The sequence below is a fragment of the Octopus bimaculoides genome, chromosome 8, assembly GCF_001194135.2.
Source record: "Octopus bimaculoides isolate UCB-OBI-ISO-001 chromosome 8, ASM119413v2, whole genome shotgun sequence".
NCBI lineage: Eukaryota > Metazoa > Mollusca > Cephalopoda > Octopoda > Octopodidae > Octopus > Octopus bimaculoides.
The window spans coordinates 69,821,354-69,845,969 of record NC_068988.1 but is presented as its reverse complement, the minus strand read 5'-3'; the positions used below and the strand labels follow the sequence as shown (position 1 = coordinate 69,845,969).

General features: G+C 36.0%; 1 protein-coding gene across 3 annotated transcripts in view; it reads left to right on the top strand.

Moving 5' to 3' along the window:
* Positions 1–24,616, top strand: part of LOC106876367 (atrial natriuretic peptide receptor 3) — a 593,165-nt gene that overhangs the window by 460,318 nt on the left and 108,231 nt on the right. Inside the window, exon 3 of one of the 3 annotated variants that reach the window (XM_052970161.1) lies at positions 1,173–1,330. The exons of the other annotated variants lie outside the window; for them this stretch is intronic. Coding sequence (XP_052826121.1) covers positions 1,173–1,201 — 29 coding nt within the window. The 3' untranslated portion in view covers positions 1,202–1,330. Of the gene's footprint in view, positions 1–1,172; positions 1,331–24,616 lie in introns of those variants that run through there. 3 annotated transcript variants of the gene reach the window in all.

The window sequence follows — 24,616 nt, the reverse complement described above, 5'->3', positions numbered from 1 at the left end:
TATATATATATATATATATATATATATGATGGGCTTCTTTCAGTTTTTGCCTACCAAATCCACTCACAACACTTTGGCTGGTATGAGGTGAAAGTAGAAAACACTTACCCAAGGGGTCACACAGTGGGACTGAGCTTGGAACCAAGTGTTATATTTGGGGATGGTCATATTTTGTCAGTTAAACACATGAACTTTAGTACTTTAGTGCTTATCTTTAATTGGCAAAAGTATAACATGTTACAACACAGGATTTCATATCAAGAATCTTGCAAAACAAATCCACACACACACACACATCATATAATATCCTACTTAACATGTTTATACAGATACAAAAATAGCTATTTGGTACTAATACTGTTGCTAATAACTAATTTATACCTAGCCAGCATGCTATTTCTGACATCAGTAACTGTTTAGTCACTGTTTTTCTGTGTATTAGTAGAGAGACAAAGTTTGGTGATAATAATGGATATCTACTGCTGATGAGTGGAGGCGCAATAGCCCAGTGGTTAGGGCAGTGGACTCGCGGTCATAGGATTGTGGTTTCGTTTCACAGACCGGGCGTTGTGAGTGTTTATTGAGCGAAAATACTCAAAGCTCCACGAAGCTCCGGCAGGGTATGGTGGCGAACCCTTCTGTAATCTTTCACCACAACTTTCTCTCACTCTAACTTCCTGTTTCTGTTGTGCCTGTAATTCAAAGGGTCAGCCTTGTCACACTCGATGTCATCCTGAATATCCCTGAGAACTACGTTAAGGGTACATGTGTCTGTGGAGTGCTCAGCCACTTGCATATTAATTTCGCAAGCAGGCTGTTCCGTTGATCGGGTCAACTGGAACCCTCGATGTCATAAGCGACGGAGTGCCAACAAACAACACTGCTGATGAAGTGCAAATACAAGGAAATCATGTGATCTAAGAATATCACCATTGGTAATGGTAAATGTTTGACTGTTACTGATATTTCTGTGATTTTTAGCACTATATGTCTATATGAAATGCTTTCTCAAGATGAATATTGCAGTATAATAATGTTCTTCCAATTTGATTGGTCCCTCTCTTGCTTCAGTTCTGCCACCCTTGTCACAGTGAGGTGATGCTGCCAATCTTAGTCTTTCTATTGTTAGTACCACAGGAAGTGCTCTAATGAACTTTTTCTTGTTGTTTTAGATCACTTTGTGCTGTCTGACCTGACTTGAAGCTCACAGTGTTTTCATCCAAATTCTGATGTGCTTCCACATATAAAGAAGTCTTTCTGTGGTCGTAGCATTTTACCTTGAACTGCTAGGCTTTGGAACTCTCTTCCATCTCATTATTTTTCCTCCTTCTTATGACCTGAACTCTTTCAAGTCTGAAGTAAATTCATGCTTTTCATCTTAATCTCTCCTCCTTCATAGTCTCTTACAGTAAGTGGCTTTTTGCTTTGTTTGTGACTTTCTGATTAAAAAAAACAATACCTACTTTATGTAGGATATACAGATTGCTATTTAGTACTAGTACTACTTCCCTTGTGAATAACTCATATGATATTATTATTATGTAAAAATAATTTGATGTGGCCCCATGTAACCTAGTTTTGTAGGCTTGGCATAGGAACGTAGTTCATCAGGTGCAGGCTACCGAATTGATGAGCTTGATGGGCCTACAAAACTAAATCGCCTGGGACTGAATCAAACTGTTTTTTAAATAATAATAATATATGTAACTCCGACCTGATTTGCTGAGTGCCACTTTCTTTCAATTGTCCACTCACTTGTGCACACACACACATGTATATATATATATATATATATATATATATATATATATATATATACATATTCTATATTTGACTGTCCGTCATAGGTAGACACTGGCTGTTCATGTTCAGTAATCATCACTGGCAGGCTCGCATGTGGGCTACAAAGCCTGCTCAATGACATCTGCTGCAGATGATGCTCCTTGATGCAACAGAGATGTGATGCCTCTCATGTGCTCTTTCATATTCTCTCTGTTGCTTCTATTCAATGGCTGGAATTATGAGTTTCAGTGATCAATGCCATTTCTCATGCCACTGGGACCACTTTTCCGAGGTGTTTGGGGAGATGCCAGTGTTCTTCATGCTCCTCTTCAGCACACTCCAGTATAGCAACCACTTAGCCACAATGGCTTGGCCTATTCTGACACACTTCAGCATAGAAAATAACCTTTGAGAGCCTGCTGCCCTCCATCATGCAAACATATCTTACTCAGTGTAGCATCAATGATGTAACGAGGGCCTCTACACTAAATTTCTTTCTTATTGTATATATAAAAATTTAATGGTTCAACAAAAGGAACTGATAAAATAAGTGCCAGGCTTTAAAAACAAAGTTTTGGTGTCAATACATTTGATTAAATTTTCATTAAGATGGTGCCCCAGCATGGCCACAGTCTAATGACTGAAATGAGTCAAAGATAAAAGACAAGAGATAAAGATATAACTATAAAGTTTGACTTGCCCTCTATTAATTTAAAGGGTAGGCTGTGGTTTCAAGGATGTTTGGTCTATATTTGTAGCAGATTGGGGCTTTCCTTTTTAACCTAATGTAGAAATAAAATATTAAACCCTTTTTACAAGGATTTTTCGAAATTTATTAATTGTAATTATAACTGAAATAAGGAAACTAAGGCACATATTGTATTTAGGTTTCCAAAAACTTATTTATGCAGACTAACCTTAATTATTTATACTAATGTGAAGTTTTACAACGTTGTCAAGAATGTAAAATTAATCAACAAGTTAAAAACCAAATTAAAGTAAGGTTAAAATCAGTTTAAAATAACAAAATGAAAATTAATTATAAGTAAAACCACTTAGAGAACATTTCAATTTGATTTTATTTTCTCCATTTAATATTTGGTTTTAAGTTTAAGTTTAAATACCAAATTAACTGCTTCAGTATTTTATATAATATTTTACAATATGTTCATAATCTAGTGATTAATTGATTTATCTTATTTATACATGTACATCAAAACAAGAATGGCATGTTTACAGCCAGCCTATTACTAATTCTCTAAATATTAAATAGAAGTTTGATAGTAATTCACTTGAGACAGTGGTTAGTTTTATGATATAAAGAAGTTGTTTTGAAATGTATGTATTTCTATTCTAAACATTTTGTATCATCTCTATTTGTAAAGAATCCACTTTTAGTTAGTACTGACAGACAGACAGACAGACAGACAGACAGACAGTCAGTCAGACAGACAGATAGATAGATAGATAGGTGGATAGTTATGTGTGTGTGTGTGTGTGTGTGTGTATATATATATATATCATCATCATCATCATCGTTTAACGTCCGCTTTCCATGCTAGCATGGGTTGGACGATTTGACTGAGGACTGGTGAAACCGGATGGCAACACCAGGCTCCAATCTAATTTGGCAGAGTTTCTACAGCTGGATACCCTTCCTAACGCCAACCACTCAGAGAGTGTAGTGGGTGCTTTTAAAAAGAGAGAGTATGTGTGTGTAAATGATAAGATTTGTGTGTATGTGTTGACAGTAATATGGAGTATTATAAAGAGATAATATGAATGTTATACCAATATGTTCCACCTGATGTCCCTTTATCAGATATTGGAGTGCCATGGATAGGCAAGTACTCAATGTATCATGCTCACTCATTGCATGATGACAGATTAGAAACATTTAAATCAAGTCCAATACTTGATGTGTAAGTTATTTATTGAAGGATGAAAGAGAAAATTCATCATGGAAGGGATTTGAACACTGAATCTAAAGAGAAAAAATAGCACAAAGTATTTTGTCTGGCATTTTAATGACTCTACCAATCCATCATGCTAAATTAAAACCTTTAATTTTTTACTCATTTCACTCACTGGGCTGTAGCCATGCTAAGGTGCTTTCTTGAAGAACGCCAGTCAAATAAATAGATCTCATACATTTTGTTTTGAAGTGCATCACTTATTCTATTGGTCTCTCTTATTGAACTTCTAAATTACAGGGATGTAAACAAACCAACACTAGTTGTCAAGTGATGTTGAGACAAGCACAAACGAAAGACACACACACACACACACACACACACACACACACACACATACACATAAATATATATGACAGGTTTCTTTCAGTTTCCACCTACCAAATCCACTCACAAGGTTCTGATTGGCCTGGTGCTATAGCAGGAGACACTGGCCCAAAGTGCCTGCAGTGAGACTGAACCTGAAAGCATGGGACTGGAAAACAAACTTCTCACATTCTAAATCAAGAGCCATCTTCATATAGTTTCTTTGCCAAGAATCCTGTCTTCACCAAAAGTAGAGGCCTTACATTGTTAAAATCGGATTAGTAAATACATATTTTGCTATAGCCTATATTCACACACACGTGTGAGCATGCGTGCGTGCACACACACACACACACACACACACACACACACACACACACACACACACAAGCACACACAAATAATATATCTTTACAACATTTTGCATTGTAACCCACATATACATTCATACATATATGCATACACAACATACACATATACACACACAGGCAAACCTAGACACACAAACACATGCACACACACACTTACACATGCACACATACTTGCACACACACACACTTGCACATGTGCACACACACACACACACACACACACACACACACGCACATTAATGCAGACATCATAGATAATGATAAATCCTGTTCTCCAGCCAGTTTTCTTTTAGTTTATGTAATATATATATTTATTATCAAGTCTTTTTTGTATATAAACGACTGTATAACCCAGTAGGTCTTTTTTAACTTGAGATAAGTAAGGCATGATTTGAAGGAAATTTGGTTGCTATTTCTAGCAGATTAAGGCCTTCCCTTGTTGGCTTGATGTAAACTTTGTTTTTGTTAGCCCCAGACCAAGCTGCCTTGAACAAACAGAACTATAATGAAAGATATTCCAATCACAACCATCCCAATTTTTTGTCTAATACATATCCTTTGTTTACTTTATTTACATTATTTACAATCGACGGATATTTGTCCTCGTCTTATTTGTTGTTAACCCAACGCTTCGGCTCATATACCCTCCAGACTTCATTAGGTGTATTGGGGAAATTTCAAACCTGGGTTTGCATTCCCAAGGTATTTTTCGATGTTATTACTATTATCATTATTATTATTATTATTATTATTATTATTATTATTATTATTATTATTATTATCCAGGTCACTCCCTGGAATCGAACTCAGAATCATGGAGTTAGTAGCCCACGCTCTTAACCCCAAAATTCCGAGTTCGATTCCAGGGAGTGACCAGGGAGTGACCTGGATGAAGGCTGGAGTGTATATGAGCCAAACAACAAACAAGTTGAGGACAAATATCTGTCAAATGTAAATAATGTAAATAATGTACATAATTCCTCATCCTTTAAATACAGAACTGTACATATCCTTTATTTTAGAGGGGAAGGCATGATTTGAGGAAGATATGACTGCTATTTCCAGCAGGTAGAGAGACCATGGAAAAGCTCTCCCTTGAACTAGCTGGCATACATTGATGCCTGCTTATTTGTTTGACAATGATATCTCCTCCCCACCTCTTTCTTGTTCTCCTCTTTCATTTTCCCTCACACCATTTCATTCCTTCATGTAGGTGGTTGGTGAAATAGTTAATGTGAAGTGGAATTACTTGGTGAAAGTATGATAAGTTATGAGTGTAAAGATTGATAGAGTTTCAGTTACATATTTAGACATACTTACATTAGCATCATTATATGAAGGATGTCTGTTAGACAGAACTAATCAGATTTATGAAGCAAAGATTATTGAAACTGATCCATTTATTTCCTAAAAAACAATTTTAGGAAATTCAGAATAATAATCACATTTTGACCTATGATCCCCATTAAGGCAATAAGGTTTGATTAATTAAATACCTAATTAACTGTATTTAGTTAAACAGTATAAGTGCTGTGAATATGTGTATCATTGGGCAAGTGTGCATTTGGTGTTTCTGCTTGTACGTGTTATCTGTGCATTTGTGTGTATCCCTGTATATCTGTGGGTGTGTCTGTACATTTTTCTGAGAGTGCATGCCTACATTTGTGTGTGTGTGTGTGTGTGTGTGTGTGTGTGTGTGTATGTGCATGTGCATGTGCTTGTTCATCACTATGCATGTATTTGTATGCATCTGAAGAAGAGAGAGATCAGGGGTGAAAGACAACAAAGAGAAAAACTCTTTTGATAGAAGGAAATCAATAATAATTTTCGTTAATTTGGAAACAATATTTTCGAAAATATAAAATTTCTGTTGATAGCTGTCGCAAATCACCAGGTCAACCCTGACAGAGCAGTCCTATGATCAAAGACATGCCAACCATGACCTCCTCGTCCTTTTCTATATTTAAAACTGTTGAATGAAAAGTGGGGGAGGATTTGGCTGTTTCTGACAAAGCAAAGGATCCAGCACTGGCTTGTTGTTAGTGTTGATGTTATATTTAGTATTGTTTTTTTCATTGTGATGAATCATCTAGTATTCCATTTGTAACGTTTCCATTGTTGAAGTTATAAGAATTTTTAAACTTTGAAAAGACCTGAAATAATTCTTTTTTGGAGTATTGGATCTCGAAGTAGATAAGCTATAAATAATAGTGTATAAATATTGGGTTAAAAACTTTTTGAAATGAAAAAGTTGAAGGCTGCATGAAGGACTCAAACCAACATCACTTGTTAACATTCGATTATATTTTTGTTTTGATTGAACATATTATATGTTGGAAAACATTATCCAATATGTCCTTCCTTAGAGCATAAAGTGTGAGATGAAGATTTAGCTGCTATTTATTGTAGAAACTTTTACATGATGGAGAAATGGAGATAATATTGATAATGTTCAAGAAAGAACAGGCTTCAGATCTTTAGTCTGAGTGAAGCTATCACAATCAAGTCCATGCTAGAGCATCGATTTAAACATTTTATGTTTATTACTAGATTTTAAATACTTAATTGTTTCCAAAGGGTTGAACAATGCTAGAAAAGTCACATTAGCATTAAATGATGTTACATTGAATAATTTCTGAGCCATAGAACTGTTATTGCTATCAGAGTTTATCATCAGTGTGGCAATTCTAAATTGATAGACTATAGTTTATATATTGTAGAAATCACTCTTTGTAAATCACTTCTTGTACGAGGGTCAGCTGAAAAGTTCAGAGGCTGACCAAGATACTCTCATGAAACGTAACCAAATGAGGCTTATTTTTCAACATAGTCCCCATTGTGGTACACACACTTCTTCCATCTATGTTGATGTGCTTGGATCCCACTGATGGAGAAGCTTTCATCCTAGTGGTCCAAAATATTATCAATAGAAAGCATGACATCATCATCACTGGGACACTGGTTCCCAGCCAAATGCTTTTCCATGTTGGGGAACAGATGATAGTCAAATGGAGGAAAATTAAGAAAATAAAGAAGGGGATCAACAATTTCAAAGCCACAGTCATGCACAGCAGCCATTTAGATCAAGGCCTTGTGTGCTGGAGCACTGACCTATTCAAACAAGACATTTTTTGATAGTTTCCTGGGTGTTTGGCCTTGATATCCTTTTGTAACTACCTCAGCAATTTGGCATAGTACTCTCCATTGGAGGTGTAGCCCTTTTGAAGATAATAATAACAATGCCTTTTGTATTCCTAAAATCTGAGGCCATCACATTCTCCATAGATGAAATGACATTGGCCTTCTTTGGAGCTGGTGAGGATGGGTATTTCTTCAGTGTGGATTGTCTCTTTGTCACTGGTTCAAAGAGATGAAACCAGCACTCATCCTCAGTTAGGAAGCATTCAAGGAAACTGGCTGGATCTGCCACAAACAATATTAGATTTTTCCATGTTGTGATCAGCCTGGTGATCTTTTGATCAGGTGTAAGAAGCTTTGGCACATGCCAAGCAGAAAACTTCATCATGCCATATTCATTGAGTAGAATATTCACCACTTTCTCACTGGGTATGCTAATAGCATTGGCTATTCGATTTACAGCCAATCACCTGCCACCCATCGCCATGTGGTGAACACAATCAATGTTTTCCTTGGTGGTGGTAGGTGCAGGATGCCCAGACCTTGGGTCATCTTCAAGACACTCCCATCCCCTCCTAAATTCAGCTGCCCTTTTTTGCACTGTTAATAAAGGTAGAGCATCATCCTCTAATGTAGCAAACATGTCAGTATGAATGTCCTTGCTACCAGCTCACAGTTTAAACAGATCACTGATCATAGTCTCTATGATGATAAACAGAATATCGTAGTTTGTTGACAGATTTATAGATGTGATATCAATTAAGGCATGCCTGTAGGATTTAGCAGTCTACTTCGAAATTGTGGCTGTGGGTTTTATCCTTCTGAGAAGTATCTCGGGCTCATGCATTCTATCATAGCCTTATGTTGATCAATACCTTAAGAGTGGAATTTGGGAGTCAAAAACTATGTAGAAAACCATCATATATCATAATACATAATATGTTTAGTTACATGACCATTTTATATTTATTTTGCTTTCTTTGTCCTTCTAGAAGGAAAAGGTAGTGATTGTAATAAAAGAGGTGACACAGATAGAAAGTATTATAAAGGGAGGGAATGGTATATATGTGTGTGTGTGTGTGTGGTAAGAAGCTTGCTTTCCAACCCCATGGTTTTGGGCACCTTGAGCAAAAGTCTTCTACTATAACCTCAGGCTGACCAAAGCCTTGTGAGTGGATTTGGTCGACAGAAACTGAAAGAAGCCCGTCGTATGTGTGTGTGTGTATGTGTATTTGCGCACGTGTTTGTGCGTGTGTGTATGTATTTGTATATGTGTCTGTCTTTGTCCCCCCACCATCACTTGAAAACTGATGCTGGTGTGTTTACGTCCCTGTAACATAGCAGTTCAGCAAAAGAGACTGATAGAATAAGTACTAGGCTTACAAGAAATATGTCCTGGGGTCAATTTGTTCGACTAAAGGCAGTGCTCCAGCATGACCACAGTCAAATGACTGAAACAAGTAAGAATAAAAGGATATATATATGTATATATATACATATATATATATATATATGTATGTATATATATGTATATATATGTATGTAAGTGTATATGTATATATAAATATATATATGTATATATATGTATATATATGTAAGTATATATATATATATATATATATATATATATATATATATATATATGTATGAATGAAGGTAACAAATATTTGAGAGAAGACAAAATAAAACAAAAATTGTAATATTTTTATAGGTACTACACTGGTGTGTGTGCGCACATGTGCATGCATAGATATGAGCACATCTTTTTACAACATGTGTCAGAATAGGATGTAACTATTGGTAAGGAAAGTGAAAGATCAATGCCTTACAAACAGAGTCCTTTGTTTATATTTATTCTGCATGGAGTAACAAAAACTACCTTGTCAGTTAGTCTCACTTTCGGAAATTCAGTAAACCAATGATTGTGCTCTTGGGAAACTGTAACTAAGGGAACTATTGATCAGAAATTGTGATATAAGATAACAATAAATAAAGTCAATACCACCATGGCACCAATGCATAATCACAGAGCAGAGAAGGTCACTTGTATTAATTACAGAACTGACATTTGATAAAGATATATTCTAGCTCTAAACTTTTACACATCACACACCATTTGCGATACGTCAGTTTTATTTTAGCAATCAAAAAGATAACTATTTGTCATGATTATTATCTTTCTCGTGATGAATCTAATATGTAGAGAGTGAAGACATCAATAAATACTGTTTACCAATGAAAACACCAATGTATTTTTATCATCGCTGCTTTCTTCTGCTTTACAATTAAACAAAACAATATTTTTAACTTAAAACGTAGCCTTCTGATAAAAAGGATAGCATTTCAAAAAAAGCCTATTGATGTCCACAGTCTATTATAGGAACAAAATACTCATAAACATTTGTATTAGTTTTGTCAAAAATAACTGTGATAGCGTTACAATATAAGGCTAAATGTGAGACTATGTGGTTTGACCCCCATATCAAGAAGTTCTTTTGATGTATTTATTACAGTATGGTAGCATTTTAATGTATGATAATGTACCAGCATAATGGATATCAGGTAGTTAATTGGTAGAATTGTTAGAGTATCAGATAAAACACACTGTGGCAAATGCTTTGGCTCTTTGTGTTCTGGGTTCAAATCCTGCTGTAGTTTTAAGTTCATCTTTCACCTCTCCAGGCTTCATGAATGAAATACCAGTCAACCACAACATACTTTCTGAATCAGTTATCTGAGAGGGTCATCGTGTACCCGTCAGAGCACCTAGATTTTTAAGACACAGGGAAGGGCTGAGCTAGGAGTTAGCAGCTGCTTTTCTTTTGCAAAAGTCTGTCAAAAGTCAGCAGAGAACATGGCAGGCAGTCAGACCAATATACTACACAGAAGGGAAGAGTTATTTTTAAGAAATGCAATGTCAATCTATTGAACAACATGAACAAAATAAATTTTTGTTTTTAAAACAAAAGATATTGATTGAAGAAGCTGTAGTATATGTAGAAGGAAAAGAATACATGGGCTGTCTCCTTAATATGATATGGCACAGGTATTGTTAGGTGGACAAAGAACTAGCTTAAGGAAATGGATAGAAAAATCAAGAAGGAGATGACAATGAACAAAGAACTGAACCCTAAAAGCAATGTTGATACACTGTATATGCCTAAATACAAGGGAGGAAGGGGCCTCATAGTATGCAAACTCTATGTTGACAATGAGAAAAACAATCTGAGATGGTACATCAAACAGCAGATTGAACTTTTGGTTGTTGCTGTTAGAAATAGCAACATGATATTTTGTGAAGATGTAACACATCTAAAAACATTTAAGAATTAAGATGGAGAACGAAGATTAAACTACTGGAAATTCAAACGTTGTATGGGTAATGTGATGACTGTGCAATGTAAGGTAATGAGAAAGGCTCTTTCGTACCACATCATACAGCAGATACAATAAAGAGGAATTGGATAGTATATGTAACTGCCAGAGGGAATAAGAGAGACACAACCACATAGAATATTTAAGGGTGTATTTATTGATATGGTAACAAGTGTGTCTGTGTGTATGTCATGTATACAGAATAATAGACAGGCTGTCATGAGAACAAAGTGTATGTGTGTTTTGGCATAGATGTATGTGTGTATGTTAAGTACATATAAGAACAGCAATGTAGACGACACTGAAAGAGTCTATAATGAGAAGTTAGAAGAATGTTCATAGACACAAGAATGAGAATACCAGTTTGTAGTCAATTGTACATGGTTGTTGAAATACTGTATCAAGAAGTTGCAGCCATGATGTTGAGCTGGTTGCAGTACATGTCGCATGTGAAGTTGTGGCTGTGATGCTGCTGCCTGGGTCACTTGGTACAGGAGTTCTCGCAGGTTGTATATTTGCTGTTGATCCATGGTGAAGTAATTCACAAACAGTGAAGTGTTGGAACCTGGGCGAGTTGCTTGTCGAGTTGTGTATGTAGAGATGTTGACATTAGAACGATGGTGGCGATGGAGATGGACGTTGCTGAATGCTGTTGGATGAAGTTGATGAATCTCAACATGGCTGCTGTGGTGTTGTTGCTGAAAGTGGCTGTGTCTTGTGTGGTCAGTGGCTAGACCTTAAAAGGTCTGAAACCAAAGACTTATAATGAGTAAAAAGCTGGGGTTTTATATTTTAAGCCTGGTACTTATTGTATTGGTCTCTTTTGCCGAACCGCTAAATATTGAGGATGCAAACACACCAACACCAGTTGTCAAGCAGTAGTGGGGGACAAACACAGAAGCAAGGACACACACATATAGATATATATGTATATGATGCGCTTCTTAGAGTTTCCATTTACCGAATCCACTCACAAGGCTTTGGTCAGCCTGAGGTCATAGCAGAAAACACATGCCCAAGGTACCACACAGTGGGAGTGAACCCAGAACCATGCAATTAGGAATCAAGCTTCTTACCACACAGCCATGCCTGCACCTATATGATGAGCTTCTTAGAGTTTCTATCTGCCAAATTCATTCACAAGACATTGTTTGGCTTGGGGCTACAGTAGAAAATATTTGCTCAAGGTGTCAGTGAAATTGAACTCAAAACCATGTGGTTGGTAGGAAATCTTCTTAATCACACAGCTATGCATAAACAACATTAAGGAAAGGAAATAGTGAAGGAAATACATTAGGAAACAAAAATTAAGGGAAGAAAAATAGCTTAAACTTTAGAAAAATTTTAATCTTAGTTTAAATATAAATAAATAGATCGACAAATGTTGAAAGCAAATATTAACATAAAGTTGTTGCAACGTTGATAATTCCAAGCAGATTCAACTGGGTGTTATATGATTGGGTAACATTTCCTGAAGTCAAACAGGAAGATAAATTATATGAAAAGATAATATAAATAAGGAATAGAAAATATCAAAAAGTTGACACTTTAAGATGAAAATATGTTTAGAGCTGATTTGTGTTAAGTGCTATAAATGCTATCCATAATGCACATAATTGCAGATGCCAATTAGTTAACTAGATATTGCTTGAAGGGCTAAAATAAAACTTGACATGAATGGAGAACATTTTAATAATGTAAAGTAATAAGGGAGAGCCTCTATGAGATCATTTAGAGCTCTGTGGAAATAACTACCATATCTCTCTCACTATTTCTCTGTTTTTGGAAACATTGGATAATGTAGTTTTAAAGTCTGAATAAAAGATAATATGGCTATTGCTGGAATATAGTTGATCACAGGTCTGCTCAATCCTTATTGGCCTGGGGCTAAATGACAATTACAAGAATAAGAACAAGATATGTGCTAAAGCAGAAGAAATTCAAATAAACTGGACCCATGGTTTGATTATTAGTTTTTTAATCAATGACCCTTAAAGTTCTTCTACCATGTAGGAACTCCCCATATGTACAATAGTTAAACATTTTTCACTTCTCCTAGCCATAAACCCTTTAGCATTGAAACTGGGTATATCAGGCCCAAATATTCTACCTGTTGTTTAAGTTGGTATCAAAAGGTTCCCAGACTAGTTATATTTAATAAAAGTCAATTTATTTACCTGAGTTTTTACATAATCTCCTTTGAAATAGTCACCTTGCACAGCAATACACCAGTCCCTGCAATCTTGGCACTTTTTGGAATCTGGCCTGGAAGTTGTTTTCCATAAGCAAGTCATGGACCTTCTGTGATTCACTCTGGATCTTGATAACAGTGTTAAAACAGGGACCTTTGAGCTGCATTTTCATCTTGGGGAAGATGGAAGTCTGCAGGTGCTAAATATGGTGAATAGGACAGGTGCAGAAGCAATACCATGTTGTTTTTAGCAAGAAACTCATGAATGAGGAGAGTTTGGTGACAGGGTGCATTGTCATCATGAAGAATCCAGTTCTTTGTACTCCACAGACTTTGTGATTTTCACCAGATGTCTTCCTTCAAATACTTCAAAACATAACAGTTGAACTCTTGATTGGTGGTCTGGACCCAGGGCGGGGGCAGAATTCTTGATGCAAAATACCACATTTCTGGGGGTGACGCTTGTTACTGGTCGTTCAGATTGCTCATCATCGATTCCCTTCTGCTTTTAATACACCTATACAACCTGAAACACTGTGTAGAACCCAGTGCCTCAGCACCATAATCTTGCCAGAGCATGCTCAATGTGTCTGTAGCAGATTTCCCAAGTTTAACACAAAATTTCATGTCGGCGCTTTGTTCCTGTCTATGACAAACTTACAGGCAACAACATACATATGATCACAAAAACACAAATTTCATAACTTGCGAAGTAAACACAGTAATATCATTTGGCACACTGCTTCATGAAGGTCACTGCTAGCTCTCACTGCACATGCAACCATATGCTGCCATCTGTTGGTGCACTACAGAATTAGTCCAGGAACCTTTTGATGCAACCTTGTATATTCAAACTGGCTATATCAGGCACAAGTATTCTACCTCTTGTACGTTCAATCAACTTTTTTACTCCTGTCATCATATTTGTGCAAAAGCATGGTTCCTACACTGTAAGCACTCACATTTGAAGCCAATATAATATCCAGCTTCAGATCAAAATGCATTAACGATAAGTTCGATGTTAAAATGTTTTTTTTAATTCATCAAATGCCTTCTGGCACTTATCAGTCCAGCACCATTTTGCAATTTTCTTTAAAAATCATCTAGCAGGGCCCTTATATTGTGTATATTAAGGATATAAATTTGGTGTTAATTTACTGATCCCCAAAATGCTTGTAGCATAGTCACATTATTCAGTGTTGGCATATTTTTTATTGCAGTTGCTCTGGATGGATCTGGTTTTCATCCGCATTTATCTTTTATCTGGCCCAAGTATTTAATTTTTTTTCAGAAAGAACTTGCATTTTTCTTCACTTAGCCGTATTCTCTTATCTTTTCGAATACCCCTTTTACATGTTCTACATGTTGTCTGGGTGATTTGCTTTTTATTAGGATATTGTCTAAATAGGCAATAGCAAAATCATAGTCTGCCAGCATTGTATCCATTACTTATTGAAATATGGAAGGAGCAACTTTTACACTGAAGGGAAGCTGCTTAAATTTAAATAAACCACAGTGTATATTAATGGCTAGTAAGTGTGAACATTCTTCTTCTACTTGGATTTGTAAATACGTCTCCAAGTAGTCTAACTTTGAGAAGAACTTCCCTCCATTCATCTTTGCGAACACTTCCTCAGGACTCAGCAATGGGTAGTTATGTAAGCTTAAGCAATCGTTTAAGCCCGTTGAAAAAATTTGCACAAACTCATAATTTATTATTTTTCTTTTTTACGTAGACTACAAGTGCTGCCCAATCTCTGTTGTCTGTCTTCTTGATTATTCCTAGGCTTTCAAGTTCCTTATTTACCTATTCTAGCACAGCAAACGGTACATTACATTTTGGCTTAAATACAGGTGTTGCACTTTGTTTTACTACAATTTTTGCTTTCATTTTCGTGCAACAGCCCAGTTCATCCCAAAAAATATCTGGGAATAAATCTATTATTTTTTGTTTCAATCCCTCAGCTGCATTCGAACCATCAACTGAACCGACTATATTCCCACACAAAACATTTATGGGCACATTCTACAACTTGAACAGTTCCATGCACTCTGAGCCAGACAAATTTATTGAATTTTTTAACACATATACTTTTGCTATTTTCATTTGGTCAGGAAATGTCACATTACACACAAATTCACCTACAAAATACAATTTTTTACCTGCAACACCATGCGTTACTTTTGTAGATTTACTTAATTTTGCTTTACTGATATACTTCCAAGTTTCTTCATTCACAATGGCAATATCACTTCCAATATCTAACTGCATTTTTACTCTTATATTTTTAATTGTGACATTTAAGAATTTTCTCTTTGTCTTATTACCATTTTCTTTTGACGACAGCTTGTTCATTCTTTTTTCTTCGTCCAACATTTTGTCATTTTGGTTTTACAGTGCACTTTTATGTGTCGAATTTTTCCGCAACAAAAACATTTCACTTTCTTAAATGGGCAGTTTTTTTCTCAGGTGTAGATCCCCACATGCAAAATGGGTTTGTTTCCTGACATTTGTCCTGTCTCTACTGTATGTTAGTTCACACTTGATTTCTATTCTGCCTGTCTTGCACTTGTTTCTCTTGGGAGCAATCATTATGTTCAATTTTCTCTGTGCTGTGTCTATTCTTTAACACTCTTCTGACACTTGTAAGGTTACAGCTTGGTTTTGTTCCAGCTTAGTGAGAATTCTTGTTTTACTTCAGTGTCTTTTTCTGCATTTAGTCCCTGAGAAAATACCAGACACTTAAACATGTCTGGCGTTAATTCATCCAGTTTGAACTTTCCACATTCTCTGTTAACTCTACCAGCATATATGATGTAGTCCTCATTGTTGTTCTTTTCTAGGTTCAAACATTTCCAACATGTATTGAACAACAAGCTTTTTCTCACTAAAAATGTTACACTATATGTCTATTGTATTTCTAAATTTATGTCAGAAGGTTTTTTCAGGAGTACGTAATTGCTGTAACACTCATGTTCTCTTGCTGACAGTTTTCTTAGGACTACATGCATTTTCAGATCATCTTCCCAATCTTTGCACTCTTTATTGAAGATCTGTTCATATCTTCTGTAGTATACCTTGAAGGTAACTCCTTCATCTGGTTCATACTTAAACTCTGTTACTGAGTTTGCAACATAATCTGGTGAGAACATCTTTACAGCATTTTTGGATGACTTACTATTCATTAATTGCAGCATTTGATGCTGTAATAGTAATTGTTGTTGTTGTTGTTGTTCTTCTTCTTCTTCTTCTTCTCCTTCTTCTTGCTGTTGTTGTTGTTGCTGTTGTTATTCTTGGAGTTGTTGTTTTTGCAGCTCAAGCAAACAGGCCAACAATTCTTCCATAATTTTATGATTTTGTATACCATAAATTTTGCGCAAAAGCTTTTGTGAGTTTGTTTAATCTTCATGCATTTGTTGTAATCCAATGTCGGACTCTTATAACGTCCACTCCAGTATAGTAGTATAATTAGTTAGACAAGTAAAGACATGACTATCTATGACCAACTTCATTGACTTCTCCACATCTCAACTTCTTACATCACAGTATTTGTAATGACTAACACATACCACTCATCACGCGGGAGGGGTTATTATTATTATTATTATTATCATTATTATTATTATTATTATTATTATCCCCATAACACAAGCTAAATACAGTCATTGATGTACCTAGGTAAATTTGATAGCAGCAAAAAAAGCTAGTCTTTGAGTACTGAAATTAAGTTAGGCCAAGCAGGAGCAAAAATGAATGTCAAATCCATCAGATGAAGTTGAGTATTTCTTGGAATAGTAGAGACAGAAAAACTGCAGCTGAAAACTATGGCTTCAATTAAATCTAGTAAAAGATTATTGGCTGAATTTTGGGTTGTAGATTTAATCCATCACCATGTTTGAAACCACTTAGCCAGTATGAGATTAAAGTAGAATCTACTCTATTGGAAGCATTTAGTCTAGATATTCAGTTCTTGATAACTTACTTCTTTTCTCTGCTACCAATCTCACTGACCCTTGAGGATTCATAGATGCTGCCCTTCCCCTCTCAGGCGGTAAATCCGGGAAAAACATGGTCAGTCGCTGATAAAGCTAACCTATGAGTAGAAGGCTCTGCAGCTGTCCATACTATCTCTCTTTAGGGGCTTCCTAGATTGCATAATCTAATGTGGCTATTTTTTTTTCTGTTTTTTTTTATAAAGATAAGGAGTTTGTCCTAAGTTTAAATGGAAGTTCTGATCACCATACCCAAGCTCTGATTGAACCAGAAATTCAAATATTTCTAGCTGTTCCAGCTAACTTTAGCTATGACATCTATACAGTGTTGTAAGATTTCACAGTTAATTATATTTCACAAAGCAGGAAGTTGAAACGGAAAGCGACAACAAGTTTGCTATTTTGCTTCTTTCCTTCCTCGCTCTTTTCCTCATTCTCTTTCTCTGTTGGTTATAAATCTCTTATAACATGCTTGTCGATGATGGTGGTGATGTTTATGGTGATGATGAGAATGGAAAGACAGATCGGTAGTAATTTGTTTCAAGGATTGTGAATAAAGATAATTATAATGATGATGATACTGTCTACGATGATGGTGATAATGCCTAATTACCATTTACAAAAAGTGTGATGTACAGTAATAACAAGATACTCAATCTCTTATATATTATCTTTTTACATAATGTCACTTAATCTTTGCACTCACCTTTAATTAAATATGGAGCTGACTAGTTTCACAGATTTCGATTAATGAAAGATTAGAAGATTTTATAAGTCAATTAAAGAAACAAACGAAATATCTGAACTTGATAAACCAAATATTTTGTATTCTCAGGATATCTTGTTTTTTTTCTGCTGTGAAAAATATCAAGGTGAGACTCTTACTGTGCTGTTTAAGTTTGGTAAAATAGTCTTAGAACTTACTTATATATGAATAAGGATAGCAGCATGTCTCTAGCAAACCCATGATAAATTACAATGACCCTACCCATTCAAGTTGTAATTTGTTATCTTAGAGAGGCACAATGAGCACCCTCCTTGAGAATGCCAGAAGTGACCATTTGCATTTTTCTAAACCATATAAGAGCATTATTCTTTGCTTCAATGCAACCATATTTTGTTTTTAATGTGCCAATTGAATTCACTATGTAGTAGCTCAAATGTTGAGAAATTAATCAATTCCTTATAAAAGCTAAAAAGGCTTGTTAGATAATGTAGTCCTAGATGCATTATGTGGAGGCACAATGGGCCAGTAGTTAGGGCAGCAGACTCGCGGTCATAGGATCGCGGTTTCGATTCTCAGACCGGGCGTTGTGAGTGTTTATTGAGCGAAAACACCTAAAGCTCCACGAGGCTGCAGCAGGGGATGGTGGCGAACCCTGCTGTACTCTTCCACCACAACTTTCTCTCACTCTTTCTTCCTGTTTCTGTTGTGCCTGTAATTCAAAGGGTCAGCCTTGTCACACTGTGTCACGCTGAATATCCCCGAGAACTACGTTAAGGGTACACGTATCTGTGGAGTGCTCAGCCACTTACACGTTAATTTCACGAGCAGGCTGTTCCGTTGATCGGATCGACTGGAACCCTCGACGTCGTAAGCGATGGAGTGCCAACAGACAGACAGACAGACAGAACAGACATACATTATGTCTAAATTAATAAGAAATAATATAGTATTGTCACAGCTGGAATGCTTCTAATCGTGAGTCTGCTGGATCAGGGCAGATAACAACAACAACAACTACAGACCTTGGCTGTAAATGGCACAAGTATGGTTGTGTTAAGAACTTCACTTCATGACTGTATGGTTTCAGGTTTGATCTCATTGCATAGCATTTTGTGTGTGGAATTAGGGAACAGAAATAGGATGGAAGATATACTGATTTAATCAATCTCCTGGTTTAAAGGGACTTCATAATTAAAATCACTGCCAATCACTTTAACTGAGTACTGGGAAGATTTCTATCAAAGAAGCACTAGAAACATAACTTTCATTGCTATTCCCCTGTAAAGAAAGTGCAGCAGGTTCTGTTATTGCACAAACAAGGGAGGTGCATGACCTGTACACAGTAGATGTGGAGAATACTCAGTAACCTGTGTCATGTAGACTGAGGAGTGGTATTGGAAAGAGAGCAATAGCAGCAGAAAAGCCATGATGTGTAGTTGAGGAGGAGGAGGGGATGTTAGAGTCTAAGTGTGGAGAATATTTTATAACCAGGCCTGTGTATATTTACTCAGGTGACCAAGGAGAGGATGAGACAGAAAGCAAGACAAAAGAAAGACCAGAATAGGTAGGAAGGTGCAAGAATGTGATAGGAAAATGTGATGGGAAAAGGTGGGGTTAGTTGCAGATGGAGTTGGTTGAGAAGGGACTAGCAATTAGAGAAGTACATTATGGTAAGGGCAGGAGATGAGATAAAGATAAGAAGTGCATTCCAGATGTTTTGAGACATTTTTTGGAGAAAATCCTTTAATGTAAAAGAAGTACAAACCCCTAATCTCCTTCAAAGTAGGATCTTTTGACTTCAATTCACTTGTAGTGCTTTAGCTCCTTTATGAAGGCCCTGTGGATGGTCTCCTAGGTAAAGATGTCCAGGACCCTTCTCACAGCCTCCTTTATCTTCAAAATGACTGCCCTTGAAGTTCTTCAGTTTGAGGTGCAACCAAAAGTCACAGGGTGCAAGGTATGGACTGTAAGGAGGGCGAGGGACAGTTGTGATGCCCCTCTCTCTCAAGCAGTTGGTTATCCAGATGGAAACTCACGATGGTCTCCTTTTCCAACAGCGAGGGCATCATCTACATCCACTAGATTCCCTCTGATCAGATGGTCAATAAAGAGTACTTTATGGAGGTTTTGAGGGAGATCAGGTAGGGATTTCTTTGCAAAAGGCCAAAAGTTTCCTATTTGGATCAGTGGCACCTGCGCCAGGACAATGCTCATTCTTACCTTAGTTACTTTCCAAATAACCAACTCCTTTCCTAATTTTGTTGCCAATGCAACAGAATGTATCAACTACTTCTAGTGAGCCATCTGATCACGTAAAGTGACTATTCCTATTGTACTGTTAGTAAATATTGCTCTAGTGTACTTGCTACATTGCAATTTTATCTTCTCTTTCAGCCTATTTATGATTCTCTTGTATGTACATAGCTTACACTTCTTTCCTACCAGCAAACAACTTAAAACTTAGTCTTTGTGTTGTGGAGATAATAGTAATAATGGTACACTCCTCTCATGCGATGAGTGGTATGTGCTAGTCACTATAAATAGGGTGCTATTGGTCAGTATAGAGGAAGAGTATGTAGTAGACAGTCATACATAGTTGTCACTTTACTTGTTTTACTAACTCTACTGCTATACCAGAGTGGGCGTTATAACAATCCGACATTAAGGCTTACAACACTTGCAAAGTTTACCATGAGGCCTCTTGATTCTAGGTTTTGCTTCCATACCTGGAATTACCTTATACAATCATAAATATATGATTATGATGAATAGGAGATGGTTGGGGATTGAACCTTTTTTGTTGCTAAACTTTTTGTCCCACACTTTATTTATTCTGCCTTTGCACAAAGCTTGTATAGCTCTCATAACTCATTCATCTGCACTTAGTTTCCTTTGTGATTACCAGTTATAGAGCATGGCATCTTGTCAAAGGCCTACTCCAAGTCAATAAATGCCAGCTATATTGGTTTATCCTTTGCTAAGTGTTTCTTCTGAAATTGTCTCAATAGGAAGATTGCATTCCTGGCACCTCTTCTAAGTACAAAGCTGAACTGCATCTCATTGAAGTTGACTTTGTTTTAGATCAATTGCTCTATGACCTCCTCTATGATCTTCATAGGCTAGTCTAATAACTTGATTTCTCTCTTAATTTCTTCTCTCTAAAGTATCTCCTTTGTTTTCATAGCAGTTTACAATGATACCGTTATGCCAGTCATTAAGTATAACACCTTCCTCTAATATTTGATTAACTATTCAAGTGATTACAAAGTATCTTATCTCACCAGACATTTGAGAATTTCAGTAGCTATCAATAAGGAAATAGCAGCTTTTCCTGCTTCATATCTTTAATTTCTCTATCTACCACACTTCTGTCAACTTGACCGACAAATCTCTCTATAGAATCTACATAAGCAGCTCATCTTTATTCCATGCATACTCTGTATTTAAAAGCCTTTATTCACAGTAACAGTAAGCGTGTCTTCAGATGTCTCAGTTCTCTTTAATTGTCCCACAATTCTTAACACGAACACCTCATGCCTCTGATCCTTACATCCTACCATACAAACCTCTTCCTTTCTACTTCTCCTTTCACCTGATGCCTAGTTGTCTTTCTTGATTATGCTCTCTAATGTCACTTACTTTCTGGGTTTTCTAAGCCTGCCTCTTAGCTTTTACAACTTTATCTACTGTGTCATTCTACCAGTACATCAGCTTCAGCATGTTTATCAACAGATTATCTCATAGAAACATCCGTTTGACATTTATGCTATAGGTATCTAACTCCTTTTCCTTGTCATGCATACCAATTAGAATTTTTCTCAACCTATGACCAACTGCAGGGCCATTTAGCCACCATGTCTTTTTCTTCATATCGTCTTCTGTCTTTGTATCATTGTAGCTTTGACTCTGATGTTCCTAACCATTAAAACCGTAATTAAAATATAAGATCACATTCTACTAATGAATAAGAATTCTGAAAATTTTACTTAAATTGCAAAAACACAAGAATTAAAAAAAATTCTGTATTTGTTATACCAAAGACTCTTAATACAATGTCAAAAGAGACAACACAAGTTTGTACCCTCATGAATGACATGATTCAGAATATATGCCTGAAGAAGAATGAGATATTGATCTGGCTTTTAACTATTTGAAAGAACAAATAAAATACTATTACTTTGAATGTGTTTATCAAAATAGAGTGCACAAGTAAAAAATGAAGGCACAAGGTGGCAACTAACAGACACTTGATGTATTTGAGACTATTTTTGTCAGTTTTCCTTTTAAAATAACAGTTGTCAAATTTAGTATCTGTTAAATTGCACCATAAAATAAGATAATGCTCTAATTAGGTCATTTATATCATTTTGTATTATTTTAAAAATTTATTTTCTTATCCATAGTTAAATGAAAAGGTAACAAACCACTGTGTTCCATGTGTTGTTATCATTGATACTATTGTTATTGTACTGGTGCCGTGTGTTAGCATCAATTTAATCTACTCTTCCATCCCTGAAGCCTTGTGTTAATGTTACAAATCAATATTTGACCATCTTGACACTTTTACCATCTTAAGTCATGCTAGTGTTTAGTTTGCTGGTCATCTCAGACACAGAGTCTGTACTACCAGAGTATTCCCATGAAATCTTCTCTATTCCAGTATATGCATATGTGTATGTGAAGGTACATGTGTGTGTGCATGTGCGTGAAACATTCCTGAATGGAAATCTTCGTTTCAACAAGGATTAGGAATCAGATAAGTTGTCTTAACCAACTCTGCCTACATAATATGATAATGATAGTAGTGGTAGCAGTGGCACTATTGTTATTGTTGCTTTGAATCTCAGATCATCTCCAATTTAGAATATAAGATAATTTGACCCTGGCCAACCACTATTTAGCATATTATCCTGGAGGATTTCATTATTCCATGCATCCTCCTTTTCCTATTTCTATAAAGATGATTAGGTATAATCTGAGAAAGGTATGACTGCTACTTCTAGCATGTCCTGTGACTTCCTGATGATAATCGCTCAACAAACCATGTACTTCTGAAGAAGTAAACTTCTTAACCATATAGTCATGAGTTTTTTTTTTTTTTTTGAGATATTAAACAGAATTAATACATATCCTGAGGTCTCAAAGAGTATGTTGGTAAGAGGAAAGAGAGGTATAATAAATGACATCACTTGAAATGTCTGAAGACTCTTGCACATGGTTGGACATTTATGTTTTCTCACCTAATCATGAATTGTCTCTTAATACCTATAAGAATAATTCTTTTACACCTCCAGCTTCTCCTATCTCTCCTCCCATGCACTCTTGTAAATTCCCATTTCCCCCACCTGATGCTGCCACCTGGATGACACCACATCACAACTGTCCATCACTTTGGAAATACCTGTAATTCATTCTCACTCTCTCTCTTAAATTTGAATAACCATGTAGCTCCTCTACAACAAGAACCTCCTCTACTTCAACATCCTCCCCTACATTTTATCTCCCATCTTATATACAGAGGCAACCTTCAAGCTGCCTGGTGACCTAAGTTCTGGTAGCATGTAAAAAGTACTCATTACACACTGTAAAATGGTTAGCAATGGAAGGGCATCCAGCTCAAGAAACCATGCCAAAGCAGATACTCCAGTACGATGCAGTCCTTGACTCATTGTATCCATGTCAAACCAATCCAACCCATGCCAGCAGAGAACATGGATATTATATGACGATGATGACGACGACGACGGCGACGATGATGATGATGATGATGATGATGATGTATGTACAAATACATAGGTTAACAAAACAACTAAAAGACTGATATCTTTTACACACACACACTCAAATATGCACAAATGTACACAAACACACACGCACACGCACAAATACACATAGGAGAGTATTGTAGTTCGCTTGAAGCATTGTGTATCGTTTGTAAAGAATAAAAAGTTTAGAATGGTACAACAATGCACTACAAAACAAAAAAGGGACTATACACCTGTTGTAATTTGGTTATCTATAGTCCGATGATATTTCGGAATTACAATTCCTTCTTCAGATCTTCTTAGATGGAGTCTCTGAAGAGACTCCACATACATCACACGCACATACATCAATGCACACATCCACTCACACAAACATACCTATACAAAAACGTGAACACGCAAAAGTCACACACACACACATCATGTATACATATATACATGAATGCAAAGATGTATGTACATCAAATCATCATGCCCAGATAAGAATTCATTATCTAGCAAGACCATAAGAGATGTTTCACAAGAAATACTGCAGTAATTGGCCTATTGCTTGTATTTATACATTAATTATAATACACAGATGGTTCTTTTAATTAAATACTGCCTCAGTTGCATATACAGGATTTTTTATCAGTCAAAAAGCTGTTCAAAATATCAGTGGATGTTTTATTCACTTTTGCTTATATCTGAGACAATGAATTCTTATTCAAATATATGACTGTCTGTGTGTATGCACTACTGAAAAGACCCAACAAGTCCAAAGTTATCAGATGCTCTCATAAGCCACTGCCAGGATGAATTTTCATTGCTCTCAGATATTCATTGTCTTTAATACTGCAAGTCCATAAAAGATATTATCTTAATCTATAAGAGATGTTATTTGTCTCAAGACAAATGCTGCAGTAACTAGTGTATATATAGTGTGTATAAAGTCTGATACATGGATGGCTATAAATATATATATATATATATATATATATATATATATATATATA